Source organism: Crocodylus porosus, unplaced genomic scaffold (assembly GCF_001723895.1).
Source record: "Crocodylus porosus isolate Cpor-Errol unplaced genomic scaffold, CroPor_comp1, whole genome shotgun sequence".
Classification (NCBI taxonomy): Eukaryota; Metazoa; Chordata; order Crocodylia; family Crocodylidae; genus Crocodylus; species Crocodylus porosus.
In genome coordinates, this window is record NW_017728914.1 from 6887086 (window position 1) to 6906228 (window position 19143).

Sequence of the window (19143 nt, forward strand, 5' to 3'; positions counted from 1 at the left end):
CCCTTCCACACCCCCTCCCCCCTGCCATCCTGCTCCTGGCCCAGTGCTCCTGCAGTACCAGTGCAGGCCCCATGCTCCTGCAGTCCAGTGATGCAGCTAGGGGCTATGTGATGTTGGAGCAGCCCAAAAACTTCAGCAGGCAGAGACTTCTGGTTGGGGGGAGGGGGGAGGAGAAGGCTGGTGAGTCATGCCAGCTTCCCCTGGGTCCTACTGCCCCTGGCAAGTGTCATCTTTGACAGGCAGCCAGGAGCAGACAAATATACATTTTCTAAATTTTTAGGGGCCACACGAGCTGGATAGTATGGCCTGGCCACCCCTATACTAACCCTTTGGTTATCTTGGGTGTGGCCACAAACAGGCAGGGGGACTTTCTAAAAGGGGTGGTCCTGCGTAAAACAGTAAAAAGATGAAGTGAGCTTCAGCTCATGAAATCCTGTGCTAAATATCTACCTACTTTGGTTAGTCTATAAGGTACAAATCTACCCTGCCTTGTAAAACAGTAAAAGCTAGACTTCTGTTCACATCTAGTGTAGAGAGTGAGGTCTCTGTGTGACAGCTGTGCAGATTTGGGAGAAAAAACTGGCAAATTTGCTGGCTGATATGAAACCCAGAAACAACTTTTTGCAGAAATTTGGGGTGAGCATGGCTAACTTGTCTGGATAGGACATGTGTGGTTGATCTGCCATCAAGGTTTGGACCTCACTAACTCATCTGACTGAAGTAATCAACACAAAGGCCATTGTCATGCAAAAGAAAATCAAAGGTAGTAGGATGCTACAGGTTCAAGAAGCAGCTCTATAAAGACCAGGTTTGTGTCCTACTGTGGGACTGTGACCTCAACAAATGAGAAGGCCTTTGAAAGCCCATTTAGAAATCTCAGTGGTACAGTGCTTGGAGAGCATTTTAGTGTCAAGAGGAAGGACCCAGTACCAGATGTTGGCTATATTGGTAAGACCAGGCTGGCACCACAGGCTGGGCTGATGGAATCATATTTGCTCTGGTTCTATCACTGTATGCAAATGTGACAATGATATAGGCCCTTTAGTTAATTGGGTATTAAGCAGTTATGACCTTGAGTAGCTCCATGCTGGGATGCTCCCTGTCTCTTAGGCTTGGATCTGTGAGCTTTGGTGCTAAGACAGTGTAGCTATGTTATGACCTCGGCTCCTCTGAGCTTCCCCAGAAATCCTACAGGGCTGAAAAGTCTTTCGGGTAGATGAGGGTGTTGGGACTGAAGATCCAAGTTTCTCATGAAACCTGTTTGTCATGGGAATGGGCTGAGAGCTCTCAGGAATCTTCTCTCTCTTACAGGAACCCTCCCACCATTGAGGGGAATCCTTTCTTCCAGTGTCATGACAAAGAGAAGGAGACTTCTTCTATGTCTTCTTCTGACAGGTAATATATCTGGATCTGGCTCAGGTGCTGGGATGAATACACATTTTACATAAAGGCTTTCTACCCCAGACCTGATGCAGAGCCAAAGGATTTATACAACAGAAAGAGACACTTACCCTCTATCTCTGTCCTTTTTATCCTCCATGTGAATGATTCCATTTCATAAACTATTTGGACACTGGTGTCAAAAATGGATGCATAAAAAATCTGGGCAGTGGTGTCAAAAGAGGATTGGTTAAGTTCACTGATGACACCAAACTTTGCAGAAGTGTGTCCACACTTGAGGATAGGCTGGTGATCCAGGTCAACCGATAGGCTTACAAGGTGAACGAATGAACACCTGATGGCATTCAATATGGACAAATGCAAAGTGCTCCACCTCAGGAATAAAAACCCACATTGCACTTATAGGCTTGACAACGCTACACTCGCTAGCACCATGACTAAAAGAGACTTGGGGGTCATGATTAACCACAAGATAAACATTAACCACCAATGCTATACTGCAGCTGGCAAAGTGAACAAAATTCTGGCTTGCATCTACTGATCCATCTCAAGCAAAACTGAGGATGTCATCCTCCCACTGTACTTGGCCTTAGTGAGGCTGCAGCTGGAGTACTGCATCCACTCTGGGCTCCACAATTTAGCAAGGACATGGAAAAGCTTGAGAGAGTCCAGAGGAGAGCCACACACATGATCTGAGGGCAAGAGAACCGGCCTTATGAAGAGAAGCTGTGAGGTATGGGACTCTTCAGCCTGGAGAAGCGCAGGCTCAAGGGTGACTTGGTTGCAGCCTATAGGTACATAAGGGGCATGCATCAGGATCTGGGGGAACACCTGTTTACCAGAACACCCCAGGGGATGACAAGGTTCAATGGTCACAGACTCCTGCAAGTCTGTTTTAGGCTGAACATAAGGAAAAACTTCTTTACTGTTGGAGCCCCTAAGGCCTGGAAAAGACTCCCCCCAGAGGTGGTGCAAGCACCTACTCTGGACACTTTCAAGAAACATTTGGATATTTATCTTGTTGGGATCCTTTGACCCTAGCTGACTTCCTGCCCCTTGGCTGGATCTGATGATCTTACGAGGTCCCTTCCAGCCCTAATGTCTGTGAAATCTATGACTGACAGACAGAACTGTCAGAGATGTAGGCCTCTACTAGATAAAATAGGTACCTTGTATACCCATTTGAAGTGGAATCAGGCCATTATGGGAAGCGCATGGTCTGAACCCTGGAGACTATGTAGATCATATAAGGCAATCTTGAAGGAACAAAAAGGTGCCACTACACCACAAGTGACTGAAACAGTTCAACCCAGGTAAGGGGGAAGAACAGAGGCGGCTAGTGTCTATGACAAAGCTCAAGATGGTGCTGCCTTGTGGTATCATTCTGTTTGGGGGAGGAAGAGCTGAGGGTGATGTTGAGCTGTAGGCCATCCCTTAAACAAAACCAAGAAAATGAATTCTAAACATTCTTCCCACTAGGGTGCAGGTATTTTCTGAGAAGTGGCTGTAACAAGTTAGGTATATGGATAGTTTCTGAGACTTGAAGGCCACCAGGAACTCTAAAGGAATGCTCAGTCCATAGCCAGACAGTTGATCAGTAGGAAGGAGCAAGAAGTTCAGGGTATATGTGGACATTACTTGAAGTAGAAATATGCACTACAAAGGAGAAGTTAGAAGTATAACAGAAGTTACCTCTCACAAGGTGAAGCAGCAATGAAACATGAGGAAAGGCTCTCAAAACAATTTCACTAATACAAAAAGCCCAGATAAATTTTTGGATGCTTAAAGTTTTCAGGGGAAACAAAACTGGGATTTAAGTCAGTAATGAACAACAGTAAATTTCAGTACTATTTTCTACCAAAAGGTAGCATTGTAGATGCCAATAGTGAGGCAGCTACAGAAAAAGAAAACAAATAGTTACTGGGTATAACACACATAATATTTTAAACTGGGCAATAGATTACACAGCAAGGAACAATTTAACCAAAAAAATTTAAAAAGAACTGTTATTTTATTAAGTTGCTAGAGCTGAATGGATTACAACACTAAGTTTTGAAATCCATGTTCTAGAAGCAATTTAAAGCTCATTAGAAATAATTGTGTCTGGCTACTGGAAAATGTGGTAAAATTTAATCCTCATCCAAATGTTACCTGGGCTGTGAGAACAGGAAATTGTTTTGTGCTGCTGTGGCTAACCTCGTCACTGACCCTGAGCAGTAACTGCTAGAACAGCTGAAAGCTGAAGCAAAATTAAAAACTTACATCAAAGTATATCATGACAGAATATAGATAAATAAAACCAGAATATTGAAAGTATTATTTTTATATCTGTCTCTTATAACAGAGGAGGAAAGATGTTACTAAAAATGTAAGAAAACCACAAAGCAAGAAACAGATACTCCCTAGGTACTATGGAATATGGTTCTTATGCAACAGGGAACCCAAGAATACGTTAATAAGTATTAGACTTATATATATGGCTAAAAGTGAAATGCAGGAACTGCATAGTGAGGGCTGTGAATTGTGTCCTATTTGATCCTATTTGATCTTTTTGATCAGGAGGTAAATTTCAACTTTTATTTTAGAGGAAATATAAAACAGCTATTACCTTAATTACTCAAATACAAGATGAGGTTTCTCCCTTCAACTGGCATGGGAAAAAAGCCCCTCGTTTGATAATCGCATACAAGGAAAGTTCACTAAATACACTGTATATAATTAAACTGCTGCCAAAAGCAGCATGTGCTCAGCAATGGAAACCAAATAAGAAGTTGATTAAATGCAGCCAACACTGAGCATGACTATAAAACACAGCCCACACTGGGCAAACACGCTGATGGGAACCTAACAAAAGAATAGGTGAGTATAGCCCATTTGAATAAGATATATGGTAGTGCCCATTAAGAGCAGTCCCTCTCACTGCCAACTGTTTTTTCAAGTCATGGTGAACCACAACATTGCACATGCCCAGGGAGAATAGGGTCTGACAGTAAGGACAGGGGGAAGAGGCTGTCAGGGGAAAAAGTTGGAGAGAAGCAGGAAGCAAAGAGCTACTTGACCCTCCAGATCTATTTTCCCTGCTGTAGCATTGGGAGGTGGACAAATTCAGGCAAACCTCCAGTAATTCGATTTTTTACCTGGGAAATTATAAACAAAGTATATATTTTCCATATATAGAATCAAATTATTAGGGGGTCATTTTATAATCAGGTCATATTCTTTTCATGTAAATACTATATATTACATTTCTTGATGACTGAATTATCTTCCTTCATGTGCATGGGTTGTTGTGGGATCAAAATGACAATTTGCAATCACAGTTCTTTTGCTGGTCATTCTAAAGTGCGTCATTTTGACTTAAGGAAAAAACAGAGGAAAATTTTCAATCATAAATTAACATTTGATTCTGCAAGTTGCCCAATATTTTGATTGCAACCCAGAAGAACTCTTCACTTCTTTGATTGTTTTAAAATAATTTTCAAGGAAGGATCATGGAGTCTCAGCTCTCCAATGAAGCAAAAACCTTTGCCAGAGTTACTACATTTTTGGTCAGCACGTAGGAATGACTGAGTAGATTCTCTCTTTTCCCATTGCTGTAACAACACCCTGGAATGAGGATACAGGAAATGTAGAAAAGGACAGAGGAAAGCCTGCAAAATTATTTTTCTCTCCTTTCAGTGGCAGATTCTCTCAAGTATATGGACATTATCTTATCTTCCATGAATGACACTTTCAAGCAGAGAGGGGAGGTAGCTGTCCTGAAGTGGGTTACTTTTGATGCTATGACTCTACTGATTTGTTTTAAATCTTAAGTCTGGTACTATGCTGGTACTTTCCTTTCAGTTCACCTTTAGCATAACCAAAATGATGTCAGATCCCTCCTGGGAAGACCTAATATCTTGGGGGATGGAGAATTTGCTCAGGTTTCATCAGCCACACATAAAAGGTGTGATGGATAGTAGCTATCAAGTGATGTTTTTTCCCCCCCAACAAAGTAGAAGGTAGAGAGGAAGATGGCATCAATTATGAAAGAAACAGGAAGAGGTAAGCTGGAACAGCTGATGATGGTAAGTTTGGGAGACAGATGTCAACAGCTGAAACTAAAGGATGATCAATTAAGAGGTGATTTTTTAAGGTAAACATCGAGAAGAGCAGTTTTGCAGGGAAACCAGGGATGAAGGAAGCAAATGTATTTTAAGTAGCAACATAACAATGTATCTCCTTAATGATCTAATGGAAGCAATTAGTTTTAAATTAAATGCATTGTTAATAGTATTTAGTAATAGATACTTAAAGGTTTACTAATTTATCTTTTTCTATGCTGACTTTTTTACTTTGCTAAATCACTTGCATAAAATCGCCTCAGAAGGTATTAAAAATGTGGCAGCACACTGGCTGGTGTTGTTGGAAATAAAATAGGGAAATTAGTTTATTAGAAATAAGATTTACTTGGAATCATTTTTCCTGTCCTATATATGTGTTTTCTGCAGCCTGCATATCCTGACTGCCTCTATACTCTACAAATCAAATGTGTAATTACATCTAAACATCTTTTAACAGAAAGCCATGGAACACATGTTCCAGCAGCAGAATGTATCTTCAAGTGCAGTAAAAACAAATTTAAAAGATCAGATTTTTTCTCTTAAAAAGTAATAGGACTTTTATAGTCTTTCCTGTTCACATGCACTTAAAGTGAAGTAGCTTTATAGAAACTTGGTAAAATTCCTTTCAAATTCTTAGAAAGAAAAATGAGAACCAATACAAGATTTGAAGTCCAATATACTTAGCTGGGAGTCACAGATGTGTTACAATTGTGTTTGTGTACAGGAATAGTAAGATGGGGTAACATTTTATAAAAGCTTTAAATTGAGCCCCAGAGTAAAGCTCAATTATACTGTCAATTGCTGGAATATAATTTGGATACATTAACTCAACCCTGACCCATCAACTGATAGCTGTGGATCCACTGTGTTTGTATGTTTGATAAAGAATGCATAAAGTTGCTAGAAGACATACTACAAAATAAATGACACGGCACTCCCATGATCTATGAATGTAACTTAGTGTAATGTATAATGGGATGATATTGGTCATAATACACTCCTTTTACTTGTTTCACAAATCCATCAAGGTTGAGGAAAGTGAAGTTAACAGAACTCGTACCACAAAACAGATAAAGTATACTGACCCTTCCACACCCCTGAAAAAACCCAAACCACTAATAGATACCTACCATAAGTACAAATCATTTTACTAGCTTCTCTGAAAAGAAGAATTCCATTTGGAGATGACACATCAAAATTTAAACGCTGTGATCTAAAAAATAACAGTAAAAATATTTAGTCACCTCACTAGAAAAACTGCAGTGAAACTAAGACAACCACCCCCTTCTTTGTTGATACAACTCATTTATGATTAACAAACTTTTATTCCTACTAGTGACCAGTGGCTTGTGGGACCATGACATGTACACTAGAATTATCAACATACAAAATCAACATTTAAAAGGCAAGCATATCCCAAAGGAGAGAATGATTTTATCCAGCGAGAGAGACTCAAATGATAAGGGACTCCCTACAGTAATATGGAGGAACAGTACTACTACTGCTGCTAATAAGTACAAGTAGAAGCAACAGCAGTCACTTTCAAATGACTAGTGAGCACCTTTAACTTATCTGAAGTTCAGAGAAAGGCTACAATTTCTTTATAATGCAAGTAATTAGGCTATACTTCTACTTTAGCTACTAGATTCCTATAATCCAATTAATCAGGAATTCAGCTCTGTAAAATGCTCTGTAAATGCAAAATCTGAGTGCAGCCTGTAATGAACATAAACACAAGCTTGTATGTGTACATTCAGATGTGACAGCGATTACAGCACATGTCAGTCTCATCTCTGCTGGTGTAGACATACCTACGTAGGCTAGAAAAAAGCACTGTGTATTCAATGGGAATTCAGTCACTAGGGTTGCAGCAGCTTTGACCAATGGCCTTACCTTGAATCCTGGGGAAAAGGAGCTTTAGAACAAAATTTTCAAAAGAGTCTAAGTGACTTAGGACTGTAATTCCCATTTTTAAAAGTGACCTCACACTTGGAAGCTCAAATCTAAGTGAAAAAACAGTAAATTCCTAAAAGTTTCTTTTGAAAATATGACACTGGCTTAACAGTTGCTTGTTTACCTTTTATGTCTTTTGGGGTTGGCTTGGGAGCCCTATCACTGAACACAAAGGACCAGAGGATTTCCTGGCTGAAATAGTTGTGCTACACACATTTTTGGCACTTTGCAGAGTGGCTGAGAGAAATCAAACGTGGAGGGAGTAGTGCAATGGTTTGTTTTTTTTTTGCAACCCAAATTTTTTCTCCCTGGATCCCCCTTTACAAGGTCTGCTACTGTGAACTTCAGGGAAAACCTGTCTCTTTATACCTTAAAATAGATGAATAAAACATACACTGAATCAAACATTTGTTTATTCTAGAAGCAAATAATGATAAAGTCTGTCAGAGACAAAAACCAAAAACATAACATCTCTTCAGTATCATAGCAGCATAATGCACCATTTGATACTCTGTAACATATTTTAACCATGTCAAAGTGTATTGTATAATGCATTCCATCCTGTAAAAGGTAATGCAGTACACAACTCAAGAAAAAAATAGACCCTTCCCAGATGATGTTCTCTAAAGGGAATAATACAGATTGTTTGAATACCAATAGGAAGAAGAGCAGCATTAATATGGAAAGTAGCTTGAAGAGCTGTCCCTTGCTTGAGATCTACTGTACTTGTTCCTCTTTGCTTTTGCTTACTATTATTAGTATCTTTTTAAGTCCCTTTCCAAACACTTTGTCTCTGAAGTAAGCGGCAGCACCACTATACAGGCAACACAGTACACTATCTTTGTGTTGTGTCAGGAGTAAGAGGTTGAACATTTAAAGCACTTTATTACACTATTACCATGATAAAAAGAGGAAATTAACCTACACAGGCAATAGGTAAGGCCACAGCAAGCAAATCTACAAAAGGAAAGACACTGAAAATTGAGCCTGAAGGTCTGTGTTGACATTCAGGGCTGATGCACAAGTGATACACACTAGCTTTTGGCTTGGAGCCAGATTTAAACCTTGGAGTATCACTGACTCATCACTTATTTAAGCCAGATATTGTTTTCAGCTTTAAATATTTTTCACCTTTTTCTTCCTTTTAAGTTTAACTTGTGAGGAGAAAAATAAGAACTGAATAAAGCGCGTATTTCTCTGCTGAATGTTCCAACTCCCCCAGTCTTGGAAATCACCAGCACTGAAACTGTATTAGGCAGTGTCTTTGCCCTGCAAGATTGTCCTCTCCCATAGAGCATTACTTTTAGTATTTGAGATGCAAGTATAATATCATTAAATGCATTGTTCACTGTCATCACAAACAGTAGAAGTCTGAAAGCAACACAAGCAATCTAAGGTACTTGCATCTTATCAAAGAATCATTCCAAGACCTCTTCACTGAGCCAGTGAGTGCCAAAAGGATTGCACAAAGAGGGAAGAATTATACTGAGCAGTTATCCTTAGTCTTTGTTGTCCTCTGGGCAACCATACCAAACCAGTAATATACTGCAGACAGCATTTGTATTTTGCTTTCCATTTTAACTTTTTAATTTTCTGGGGCCAATAACAACATTGGAGGGTCTTCTGGGCAATGCATTTCCTGCAAAACATGGTTTGGGAGCCAATGACATAGAGACTGATTATGAATAGAAGTGCACCGATACATCGGTCCCGTATCAGACAGGCACCAATATGAGGAAAATTGAGAGTATCAGCAATTGGCTTTTTTTGTCTGATGTGGCCAATAACATGGCCAATAAATGTTGTGTGCATGTGTGCAGCTGCAGCATGCATGCTGCAGGAGCACAGCTGGACAGTGTGGAGAGCAGCTGGGTCTGTCGTGGGGGAAGGGATGAGGGGGGAGGGAAGGGGCATGGGTGGTGCAGATCAAGGTCCCCATGGTGAGGGAGGGAGTGGGGCTGGTGCTGACTAGCCAGGATGGGGTGGGACACAGGATGGAGACACAGCTTGTTTGGGGGGTGTGGCAGGGGTAATCTCCTGCTACTGCATGCACCCTGGGAGGGCACAGGAAGGGGCGTCTGCCCCCAGATCTGCATGGGGCAAGGGTGTACTGCTGTGGGCTGCACTGGGCTCTTTCCCATACGGGGACTGTGCTGGGCTGTGCTCAGGGTGGGAGGCAGTGGCACTGGGAGGGGGGGCAGCAGTCACCCCAAAATTTGCTGTAGGCTCCCCCAGTGCCGCTGCCTGCCCCAAGCACAGGCTGCCCCAGCCCCACCGTGGGGAAGAGCCCAGCGCAGTCCTGGCTCCAGCCAGCAACTGCAGCCTGTTCTTACCCTGTGTACAGATCCAGGGGCACACGCCCCCCCCATGCCCTACTGGGCTGCATGCAGTGGTGGGATCTGCCCCCACCTGTGTCCCCTGGACAAGCTGTGGCTCTGTCCCCTGCTCCAACCCAGCATGGCAGAAAAGTGCTTGCCCCTGCCCCAGCCCCACTCCCTCCCTCACCATGGAGGGGCCTCAATCTGTGCCCCCCACAACCATTCCATCCCCCTCCCCCTTCCCCCACAACAGACTTTTCAGCCCAACGCTGCTATCCAGGCTGCATATAGGAATTGGATCGGTATCAGCCAATATGGCTCCATAAAAATTGGCCATCAGTATCAGCCCCAAAAATCTCTATTGGTGCACCCTTAATTATGAATATAACTGTGCTAGATGCCCTTCTTCTCCAGGATGGATCGGGGAAGCATTCAGCAAAGAAACACAAAAATTAACTTTGGTGCTAAACTTCAAGAGAAAGGAATGCTTTATAGCTCCCCCCCAACACCTGCAATTATTTAGTAGTTGCAGGAAAGAAACTACAGAATATCAGTATTGATCTCCACTAAAAATTTGACATTTATCTAGATTATCATATTACGGAATCTAAAACAACATATATTTTCACCTACTTCTAATAGCAAGTAACTGCAGTATCTTAAATATTTCTGTAATGAATCCCAAATCTTTAATGGATTAATTTTTAATATCTACCCTTCTGGTCAACCAAAGTAAAGGTACTGAAAGGTGAGTGATATTCCAACTTCTTGCTCCACAGCACATTCCTAAATAATGGTGGCAAAGTTAGGAAATTCCACTAATGTGGTCATAAGTATAACACAAAAATGTAGAACAAAGTTTTGTGAACTATTTTGACATTTTCTTGGCAGTTCCTAAATATGCCTTACCTGTTTTGCATTAACTCTGCCATTAGCTTCAATATAGGAGTTGTACATGTTGGTTCACGATACCATAATTCAATAGCTCTTTGTAGAACAGTAAGATATGATGGGTATCTTTTACAGTGTGAGTTAAAGGTTAATTGTAAAAAAAAAAAGATATTTTACAGATCAACTGTACCCTAATTCTACTACACTTTGTTCAGTTGGTGGGTCTTATATAGTCATGGTACCATGCACATAGTGAGGATAAGAGGTCATAAATTTAAGTTAGTCAGTGCCTAAAATGATACATTCCACAGAAACCGGAAACATTAAGAGGTAGACAGGTAATATACATCATATTTGTAACTACATACTGAAGAAAATTACAGGAAAATGAAAGTTCTATAGTGTGAGGCTAATGCATCAATACAGGTATAAAATGTGATTTTTTTACGTCATCAAATACAATTTCAGTAAAAATTGAACCAACTTACATCTAAGTTGGCAAGTTTTGGATCCGAATTGCCACTGCTGTGAATCATATTAGCTATATAAATGGTTGGGGAATATTGCATGTAAAAAAAGTTTCCAAATTACTCAAACTGAGAAGTCAGAAAGGCTATTTGGGAGTGGGGAAGAAGAAACAACAAAAGTAGTTTTCAAAAAATACCCACAAAAGGAGTATGCCCAGGTTCACCAAGGAGGTTAAAGACCTTTTAAATTAAGATGTAGAAAGAAAAAATACAGAACATTGTATGTTCATTATACCGTAAGCTAAATGGGGAAAAAAGTTGTCAAAGGTAATTGTATTCAGATATTTGACCACATTATTAACATATTAATGAGGGTCTAATATGCGAGTTTCCCAAAATACATATATAAGAACTGGGTTTAACAAAGATTTATAATTAGGTGAAGTAAAATCTGAAGCAGCTCAGTGCTACTAGTAAAAAATACAGAGGCTTTTCATCTTATCAGTGAATCAAATCATAAGTACACAATTACGCTGGACTAGCTAGGCTGCAAATTAGTATCTAAATTGGTAATATTTTGTTCTTCATAATGTTAATTTATTTTTTATTTTTTTCTTTGACATTTAATAATACACTTTATTTCACCCAGTGATTCATAGCCAGGGAGATGGGACATCCAGGGGTATGCAGAGATCCTCTGAATGGTGCCAAGAGATGTGAGAAGATAAGCAGATAAACACAGGCTTAGGCTCAGTCCCTGCCTGGTCATTACCTAACCCTCACTACCCTGCCCCTATGCAAGGAGATAATCAGTGTAATAAAGCAACACCCACTGCTCAATTCACAGAAGTTATTGAAGGGTGCCTCAAATCTAATGATGGGTGCCTTGAATCTAGGCAGGTAGGGCTGTGTGAAATTTCACTGGGTGTTTTGTTTCAAAGTTGTTTTGACACGTTTCAAACTCAAAACAGCAACGTCAAAATGAACAAAAGGCTTCAAAACAGCCTCAAAATGAAACAAGGGCACTCAAAACATTTTGAAAGTTTTGAAATGTTTCAAAGCTGGGCTTGCTGCAGATCTGCGCATGGGATGCCAGTATGCTGCCACTGCTGGGCCAGTGGTAGCACCAGGCTTCCTGGCACTCAGCACAGGATGTGCCCAGCACTGGTCCCAGCTGGCAGCAGGAGCCTGCTGCCATCCTGCGTGCAGATCCGGGGGCCCATGACTCGCAGGAGGAGTCTGGCACAGACTCGGAGCCCTCCTGGGGGGCACGGGGCCCCAGATCTGCATGTGGGATGACAGCAGGCTGCCTCTGTTGGTTGGGGCCAGCGCCAGCACTGGGTTCTTCCTGGTGCTCGGTGTGAGCTGCGCCAGGCAGACTCGGGAGCTGGTGCTGGCCCCAGCCCGCAGTGGCAGCATGCTGTCATCCTACATGCAGATCCGGGGGCCTGCACCCCCTGGGAGGAGTCTGGCACAGTCCTGCATCCCTCCCGGGTGGTGCGGGCCCCTGGATCCGTGTGCAGGATGACAGCATGCTGTCACTGCCAGCTGGGGCCAGCAGCAGCACCAGGCTTCCCAATGCTCGGCATTGGCTGTGCCCAGTGCCAGTCCCAGCCGGGAGGGGCAGCCTGCTCTCATTCTGCATGCAGATCCGGGGACCCATGCCCCCTGGGAGGAGTCTGGCACAGACCCACAGCCCTCCTAGGAGGTGCAGGCCTCCAGATCCACACATAGGATGACAGCAGGCTCCTGCTGCCGGCAAGTGATATGAATTTTGCTTGTCAGGAGTTTGAGGTGCAGTTTCCCAGCTATCTCCTTGAAACTTGTCAAATTTCATGCCCTCAGAAGGGGCTGCTACCCCTGCACTTTTCATCTGAATCAGGCAAGAAATGACAAAGTTATAGGCATTTTCATGATTCCCCATTATAGCTTATGGGCTAAACGTCAAAACACGTTGGAAGAGCGAAACAGTTTTTGACGAAATGAAACACTGTCCCTTTGAAATGGCGAAACAGAAGTTGAAACAAAATGGTGCTGTTTCACACAGCCCTACAGACAGGTTGAGAACCACTGATTTAATGTAACTGGATATTGTAGCTGGGTGTTTGCAAAGGAAGGAATTATCAAGAGGCTTAATGTAGGGTTGGAAGAAGAGGTGCCAGATTAAGCACTCTGAGCAATTTTTTTTTTTCCAAAATCCTAAGAAACATAACAATATTTGTGCTCCTAAATCACTCTTGAAAATCTCATTCTCAGGTAACAGCTGGGATTGTGGGTGTTCGAGAGAGACTGCCTATAGTTAGTGTAGGAATGGAGAAAACTTTTATGCTTTATACCTGAAAACACACAAGTGGAGTAAGGGGGTAATGGCATGGAAATGGGATACCCCTGGCTCAGTATCTAGCTCACTTTGTGGCTATTTAAATGTCTGTGCCTCAGTTTCTCCAACTGTAAAACAGAGTCAATGCTACTTACTTTGCTTGCTGAGGTTTTGAAATGGATGGATTTCACAGCTTAGCACTGCTTTGAAGTGCTAAGCAGCATTATTTTACTTATTGTATCTCAGACTATCTTATACTTTAAATTTTATTTTTGATTTCCATTATTTTAATTTTTTGTCATTGTAGTTTCATAGATCTGTTTTTGCTTCTACTCACACTTAAGTAATATGGGAATATGTGATGCAAGGGCCTGGTAACATATTAAGGTACTAATGCAAATTTGACCAAGTTATTACCAAGTGATGTGGGACTGCTATTTGGTAGAACATTAAATTCTGGGCTTATTCTAATTCCCAGTGGACAAGGTGATTACCATCTCATCCTCTCTCCCTGCCCCCAACCAACCCCTCCCTGCACAAACCTCTGACATAATTGGTATTAATTGTAATTCTTAACGGCAGTCTTAGCAGAAAAACTGGGGTATGAAAGGCCCATGAAAACTGAATTATCTTCTCCTCCACAGAGTTGAAGGGAAATGTTTTGCCTAAAAATTTCTTTCTTAGTTTCAATACAGGTCAGTAGACTCAGAAACTTCTACCAAGTTCTCTGTTAAACGTATGCCAGGAAGATGTCCTATTAGCTTCTGCAGAGCTGCCCTGAGAGGCTTTTATATCTTCCAGGGATTTGGGGAGGGGGTATCTTTTAAAAAATGACAATACGTACCCCAAAAAAAGGAAATTTAAATTTTAATGGGAGAAAAATTAATCAAACCATGGAGAGCCAAGTCTTGACACAATACAGGCCTTCTGGTGGAGACTAATGCCATCATAGACAGCACTAGCGATGAATGATATTGCTGTCTCTAAGAAGGGAGGTATTTTGGCTAATTCTGTCTATTTGTCCGAGGCCTCTGGAGACTTGCTCAGCTTTTGCTGCCAACTGCCTACGGCTCTGGAGGCAACACTGCATATTACAGAAGAGACTGACATTTGAAACATACTTCCAGGATCTGCCTCTTCTCTCCTAAGAGGCCTTTTTATTTTAAATCAGTCCTAGCATGTGCATGTACTATCAATATTTCTGCATGCAATAACTAAGATTCAGCCCAGTCTCCCAGATGTGCATGCTAAAACTCCGTCAAAGGAAACACAGAAAATCCTTGCTGTGTCTTCTATCACTTTCATTAATCCACTAATATTGAAACGTGATTCCAAAAGAGCTATATTGTCCTGACACAGGGCAAGACACTCAAAATACACCAGCTGCCATGGAACATACAGGAATGGGAAGCTGGGTGTTATTCTCATGAAGAGGTCATTCTAATTCATACTCCCTAGATGACCATCACCCAGCTAAACTAGTTCAACCTCTAAGTCACATTCTGAAACACTGTCAAAATAATGAGGATCAAAGAAGTCTAAAGGACTATCTGCTAACTCTGTCTCAACACAAACATTTTTGGTAGCATTTTAACCCTTCATGGGAAGACTAGACATACTAGTTTATCAACACCAGCTCAACCCATATTTCACTGAGACTATGTTAGTGGGCTAGCCCTAGAAGAAGTCTTACAGAAGCTGTTTTAAATTTCCTCAAGGCATGGAACAGAGAAATAAGACAGCTTTCTTTCATTCATGACTGACTAATGCATATATTCATTTGCAGATAAAAATAATATGAGAAATGAGTTCAATACTTTTTAACAGACTTTTAATTTGTCAAATGGAAATGAGGCAACAAGACAGTACCATGTGTCCAGCCAGGAATGCTCAACCTATGGCCCATGGGCCATATGTGGTCCATTGAGCCATTGCATCTGGTCTGTGGGGCTCCCCACAGGTCCGGAAATTTGGCAGTAGGGGAGTGGTGGTCAGTAATATGACCAAGCTCCCCCCGCCGAATCCCCAAACTCTAATTCCTGCATGGCCAGTCAGAGCAAAGTTACAGCTGATTTTCCTACATGGCCAGATCACACTCTGCCCACTTCTGGATCAGGGCTGGATCATACCCCCTCCCCTTGCAGGGCTGGGCTATACCCACTACCCTCTTTATGGAGCCAGGTCAAGCTCCTTTCCCTAGTGGGGCTGTGCCTGCCCGCTGCCTCCTGCCCCACTCTGGCCAGATGGTGGTGCCAGATGGTGATGGTGCCTGCCATGCCCACCTGGGCAGCAGATCGGGAACACCGACTGGATCTGGCCTGAGGACATGCCAGCCACTGCCAATCCAGCCTGCTGGAGGGCACTGTCTAGCCATCTCTCGGTGAGAACACAACCAGGTGTTTCATTGAACACAGCTGTTGGGTGCAGGTTTCACCCATGGTTTCTGAAATGGTGCTGACCACAATTTGCCTTTGGCTATACCTGGAAGTTACACTGCTCAGCAGCAGAACTGAAACATGTTATGAACATGAGATATATTCGTTAGCAAATGCACAGGTTTAGGTAAATACCTGCATAATCTTTGGAGCCTTTTAAAACTATTTTAAACAACATGTTTGAGATAAAAAACAACTGGAGATCCTTTAAATACACAGGGATGTCATATTTCAAAAGCTCAACCATGTGTCTACAGTCAATGGCAGGTATGGGTGACAGAAACCAAATTCCGCATAAACTGGAGCCAACCAAAATGCTTCCATATTTTATTTTTAAAAGTTACAAAGAAAACAGCTTTTACGTTGTGGTTTTTTTTAAATCCTCAACACTGAAAAATGCAAAATTCAGCTAATTTGTGAAGTGAAATTGACTAGTCTATCTTCAGACATGGAATTTAAACTGCAAATTAAGATTACTAATGAAGTTTTTAGAACTATATTTTATGCTGTAGAAATATATTTTAGTTTTAGGGCTCTAGCTCGATAAATGCCCTTTGTAATATTAACCATCTATGGCCAGGGTTGGCAATGTTTTTGGGCACAGTGCCAAAACCACCTGCAACCTTAACTTGTAATATATTGGCATACCAGGGGCAGATAGCAGGGGAGCCACAAGGGGTCCAATCCTTGTTATGGCAGCGCAGCCCTGGCATCTTCCCTGCTGTCAACCCTGAAACACACATGCAAATTTGGTAATACATTTATTAATCATTTGAAAAACATACTACAACAGGGTTTGGCAACGTTTTTGGGCAGAGTGCCAAAAAATCCGCAACCTCAACTTCTAAGATGTTGGTGTGCCGGGCATAAACAATGGGGAAGCTGCAAGGGGCCCGATTCTTGTTGTGGCGGTGAAGCCCTGGCACCTTCCCTGCTGTCAACCCCAAGATGTGCATGCACCCGCTGCCAGCAATAAGCTGGGCTGGGGCTCTGTGGACCCTGGTACAGCCATTTGCAGCCTCCTGGCTGCCAACCACAGCTGGCCCAGGCTCTGGGCAGGCCCTTGCCACCTGCCACAGAGCCCAGGCTTCTCACAGCAGGAAGTGGAGAAGTTTCAAGTAGCTGCATTGGGTTGCAGCCAGCAGTGGGTGCATACATGCCTTGAGTCAGATGGTGGGGAAGGGGCTGGGGCTGCACTGCTGCAATAAGGATCAGGCCCCTTGCAGCTCCCCTTCCATCTGCCCTGAGGCACGTGTGTGAAGCAAAATGCTTATGTGGGCCACACTCTGGCATGCATGCCGGGGGTTGGCTATCCCTGCACTAAAATATAATACCTTGAAAACAAACTACCCTTGGACAAGCATGCTTGACTAATGCCTAAGTGTCACATGCTCCTGTAAATGGAATATTTTTAAAAGATGCAGAAGAATCTTCAAATGCGTTTAGAACTGTAATTTTAAGAAAACGTTTTCCATACCTGCTAAAGCCTGATGAAGTACATTTTTAAACATAAAACTAATAGAGTGGATTGGGATTTTGTGAAATAACCAGACAGGAAACTTCAACAATAGATTACCTTTTTGAAAATAAAACCACATAACACCTCTTTTCCTCTGCAGGATCGTGCTTCATTAGTTAGCTAAATAAAGCCCACCCTCAGCCTACCAAAGCAACTGAAGTCTGTCTAGATATTTCCTTACTGCAACATGCCTGTTTTCAGGCTTCAAAATTTTTGCCAATTGGCAGGGATAGGTGAAAATTTACCAGGGGTCTTCCCATCCAATTTTAAGACAACAACAGAGAGTTAAGAGGTAACTGGTCCTGGATCTTCATAGATGTAACTGACTGCAAGATCATGGGCATTAAACTTTAGGCTGGTATCAGTTTGCAGAAACACAGACAACACATTTACATTTTAAAAAAGTATCCTTGAAATAAATATCAAAACACAACATTATTTTATCAGTGGAATAACACTAATTAATAAAAATGGATTCTGATTTCACTTAAAATGGCAGTTTTATATGAAGTTATACCTGCTTGTTCAGACCTGCCCTACAAATTACACAGACCACATTTCCTGAACATAAAAGGCAAATAAACTTTCCAAAGCTATAATATTGTAGCTGTAGTAATACTAGAATCATCATTGACAGCTTGACATATCAATATTTCAGGAAGAATAAATGACTTTCATATCCAGGATTTTTTGTATTATTTCCTTATTCATCTTTCATTAATGGAACACTCTGGGAAGATCCTGCACTTTTCCACCGAAACTACTTAAAAATATTTGGAAATATTTTAATAAAGCCTTTTGAGAGATCAGATAATACAACTTTTAAACAAATTTTACTATTATTATAAATATTTGCTCTTCATCCCTTGCCCAGAGGAAAACTATAAATCTTGTCTCCACTGAATGAACACCATTTATCATATTCATTTTCTTGTCAATACAATTATGAAAAGCCTTTGGCCTTTTTCCAAGGAGCCTGATTTGCTAGAGAAACTCAATTAGTATAAGCAAGCCTACTACAAAACAGCCCTATTTGGCAATCTAACACAGCTTTAGCATACCTGACAATTCACCTCCAAACCATGACCCTAATAACCTTAACTTCTTTGTGAAAATACAGAACACAACGGTTTCTAGATCAAAAACAGAATCAAAGGATTTACAAGAATTTATTTCTACTCATTTTTGCCATCTACTGGACAAAACTTAAAATCCAGATACTTATTTCAATAAGAAATAAGGAAAACTAGGACCCACAAGTTGAACAATTTAAAAATTAAAGATCTGATCTTGAGAGGGTCACACCATATGAAGTTTTCTTGAAATCAATGGGAAGAGATTAGAACCACAACATTTCCAGCTAGCATTTGAGATAAAGAATTATATTGTCCAGTGTACTCTAATAGCACTGATTTAAAATTGTTATTTCCAGACAACTACCTTTTATCTACCTTTCTTGACACCATCTTCTATTATTAAAAATGAACATTTTTTCTTGTTGATTTATACTGCTTGTTTACTTGCTGCATTTCTCTCTACCTAAGGCAGTGAAAATCATCTATGTCAGTTTCATTTTTGTTTACAGTCAACTCCACTTTCCAATGCTGAACCAGAAGGGCTAAAAATACTTGTTTGGATAAAAGAAAAAGGAAAACCTATTTTTCTTCAAATTAAATAATGCTGAAAAATGTTAGATAATTTTAGGCAAGTTTCAGTTAAAACAGGTTTCAGTCTAT

At 41.3% G+C, this 19143-nt stretch overlaps 1 protein-coding gene across 2 annotated transcripts in view; it reads right to left on the reverse strand.

The window, feature by feature from the left end:
* Positions 1-19143, reverse strand: part of RANBP17 (RAN binding protein 17) — a 282087-nt gene that overhangs the window by 60702 nt on the left and 202242 nt on the right. For both annotated transcript variants that reach the window (XM_019534844.1, XM_019534845.1), the window contains 2 exons: positions 10685-10792; positions 6635-6717 (listed from right to left, as the gene is read on the reverse strand). In XM_019534844.1, the coding sequence (XP_019390389.1) occupies positions 6635-6717; positions 10685-10792 (191 nt within the window). The remainder of the gene's footprint in view (positions 1-6634; positions 6718-10684; positions 10793-19143) is intronic.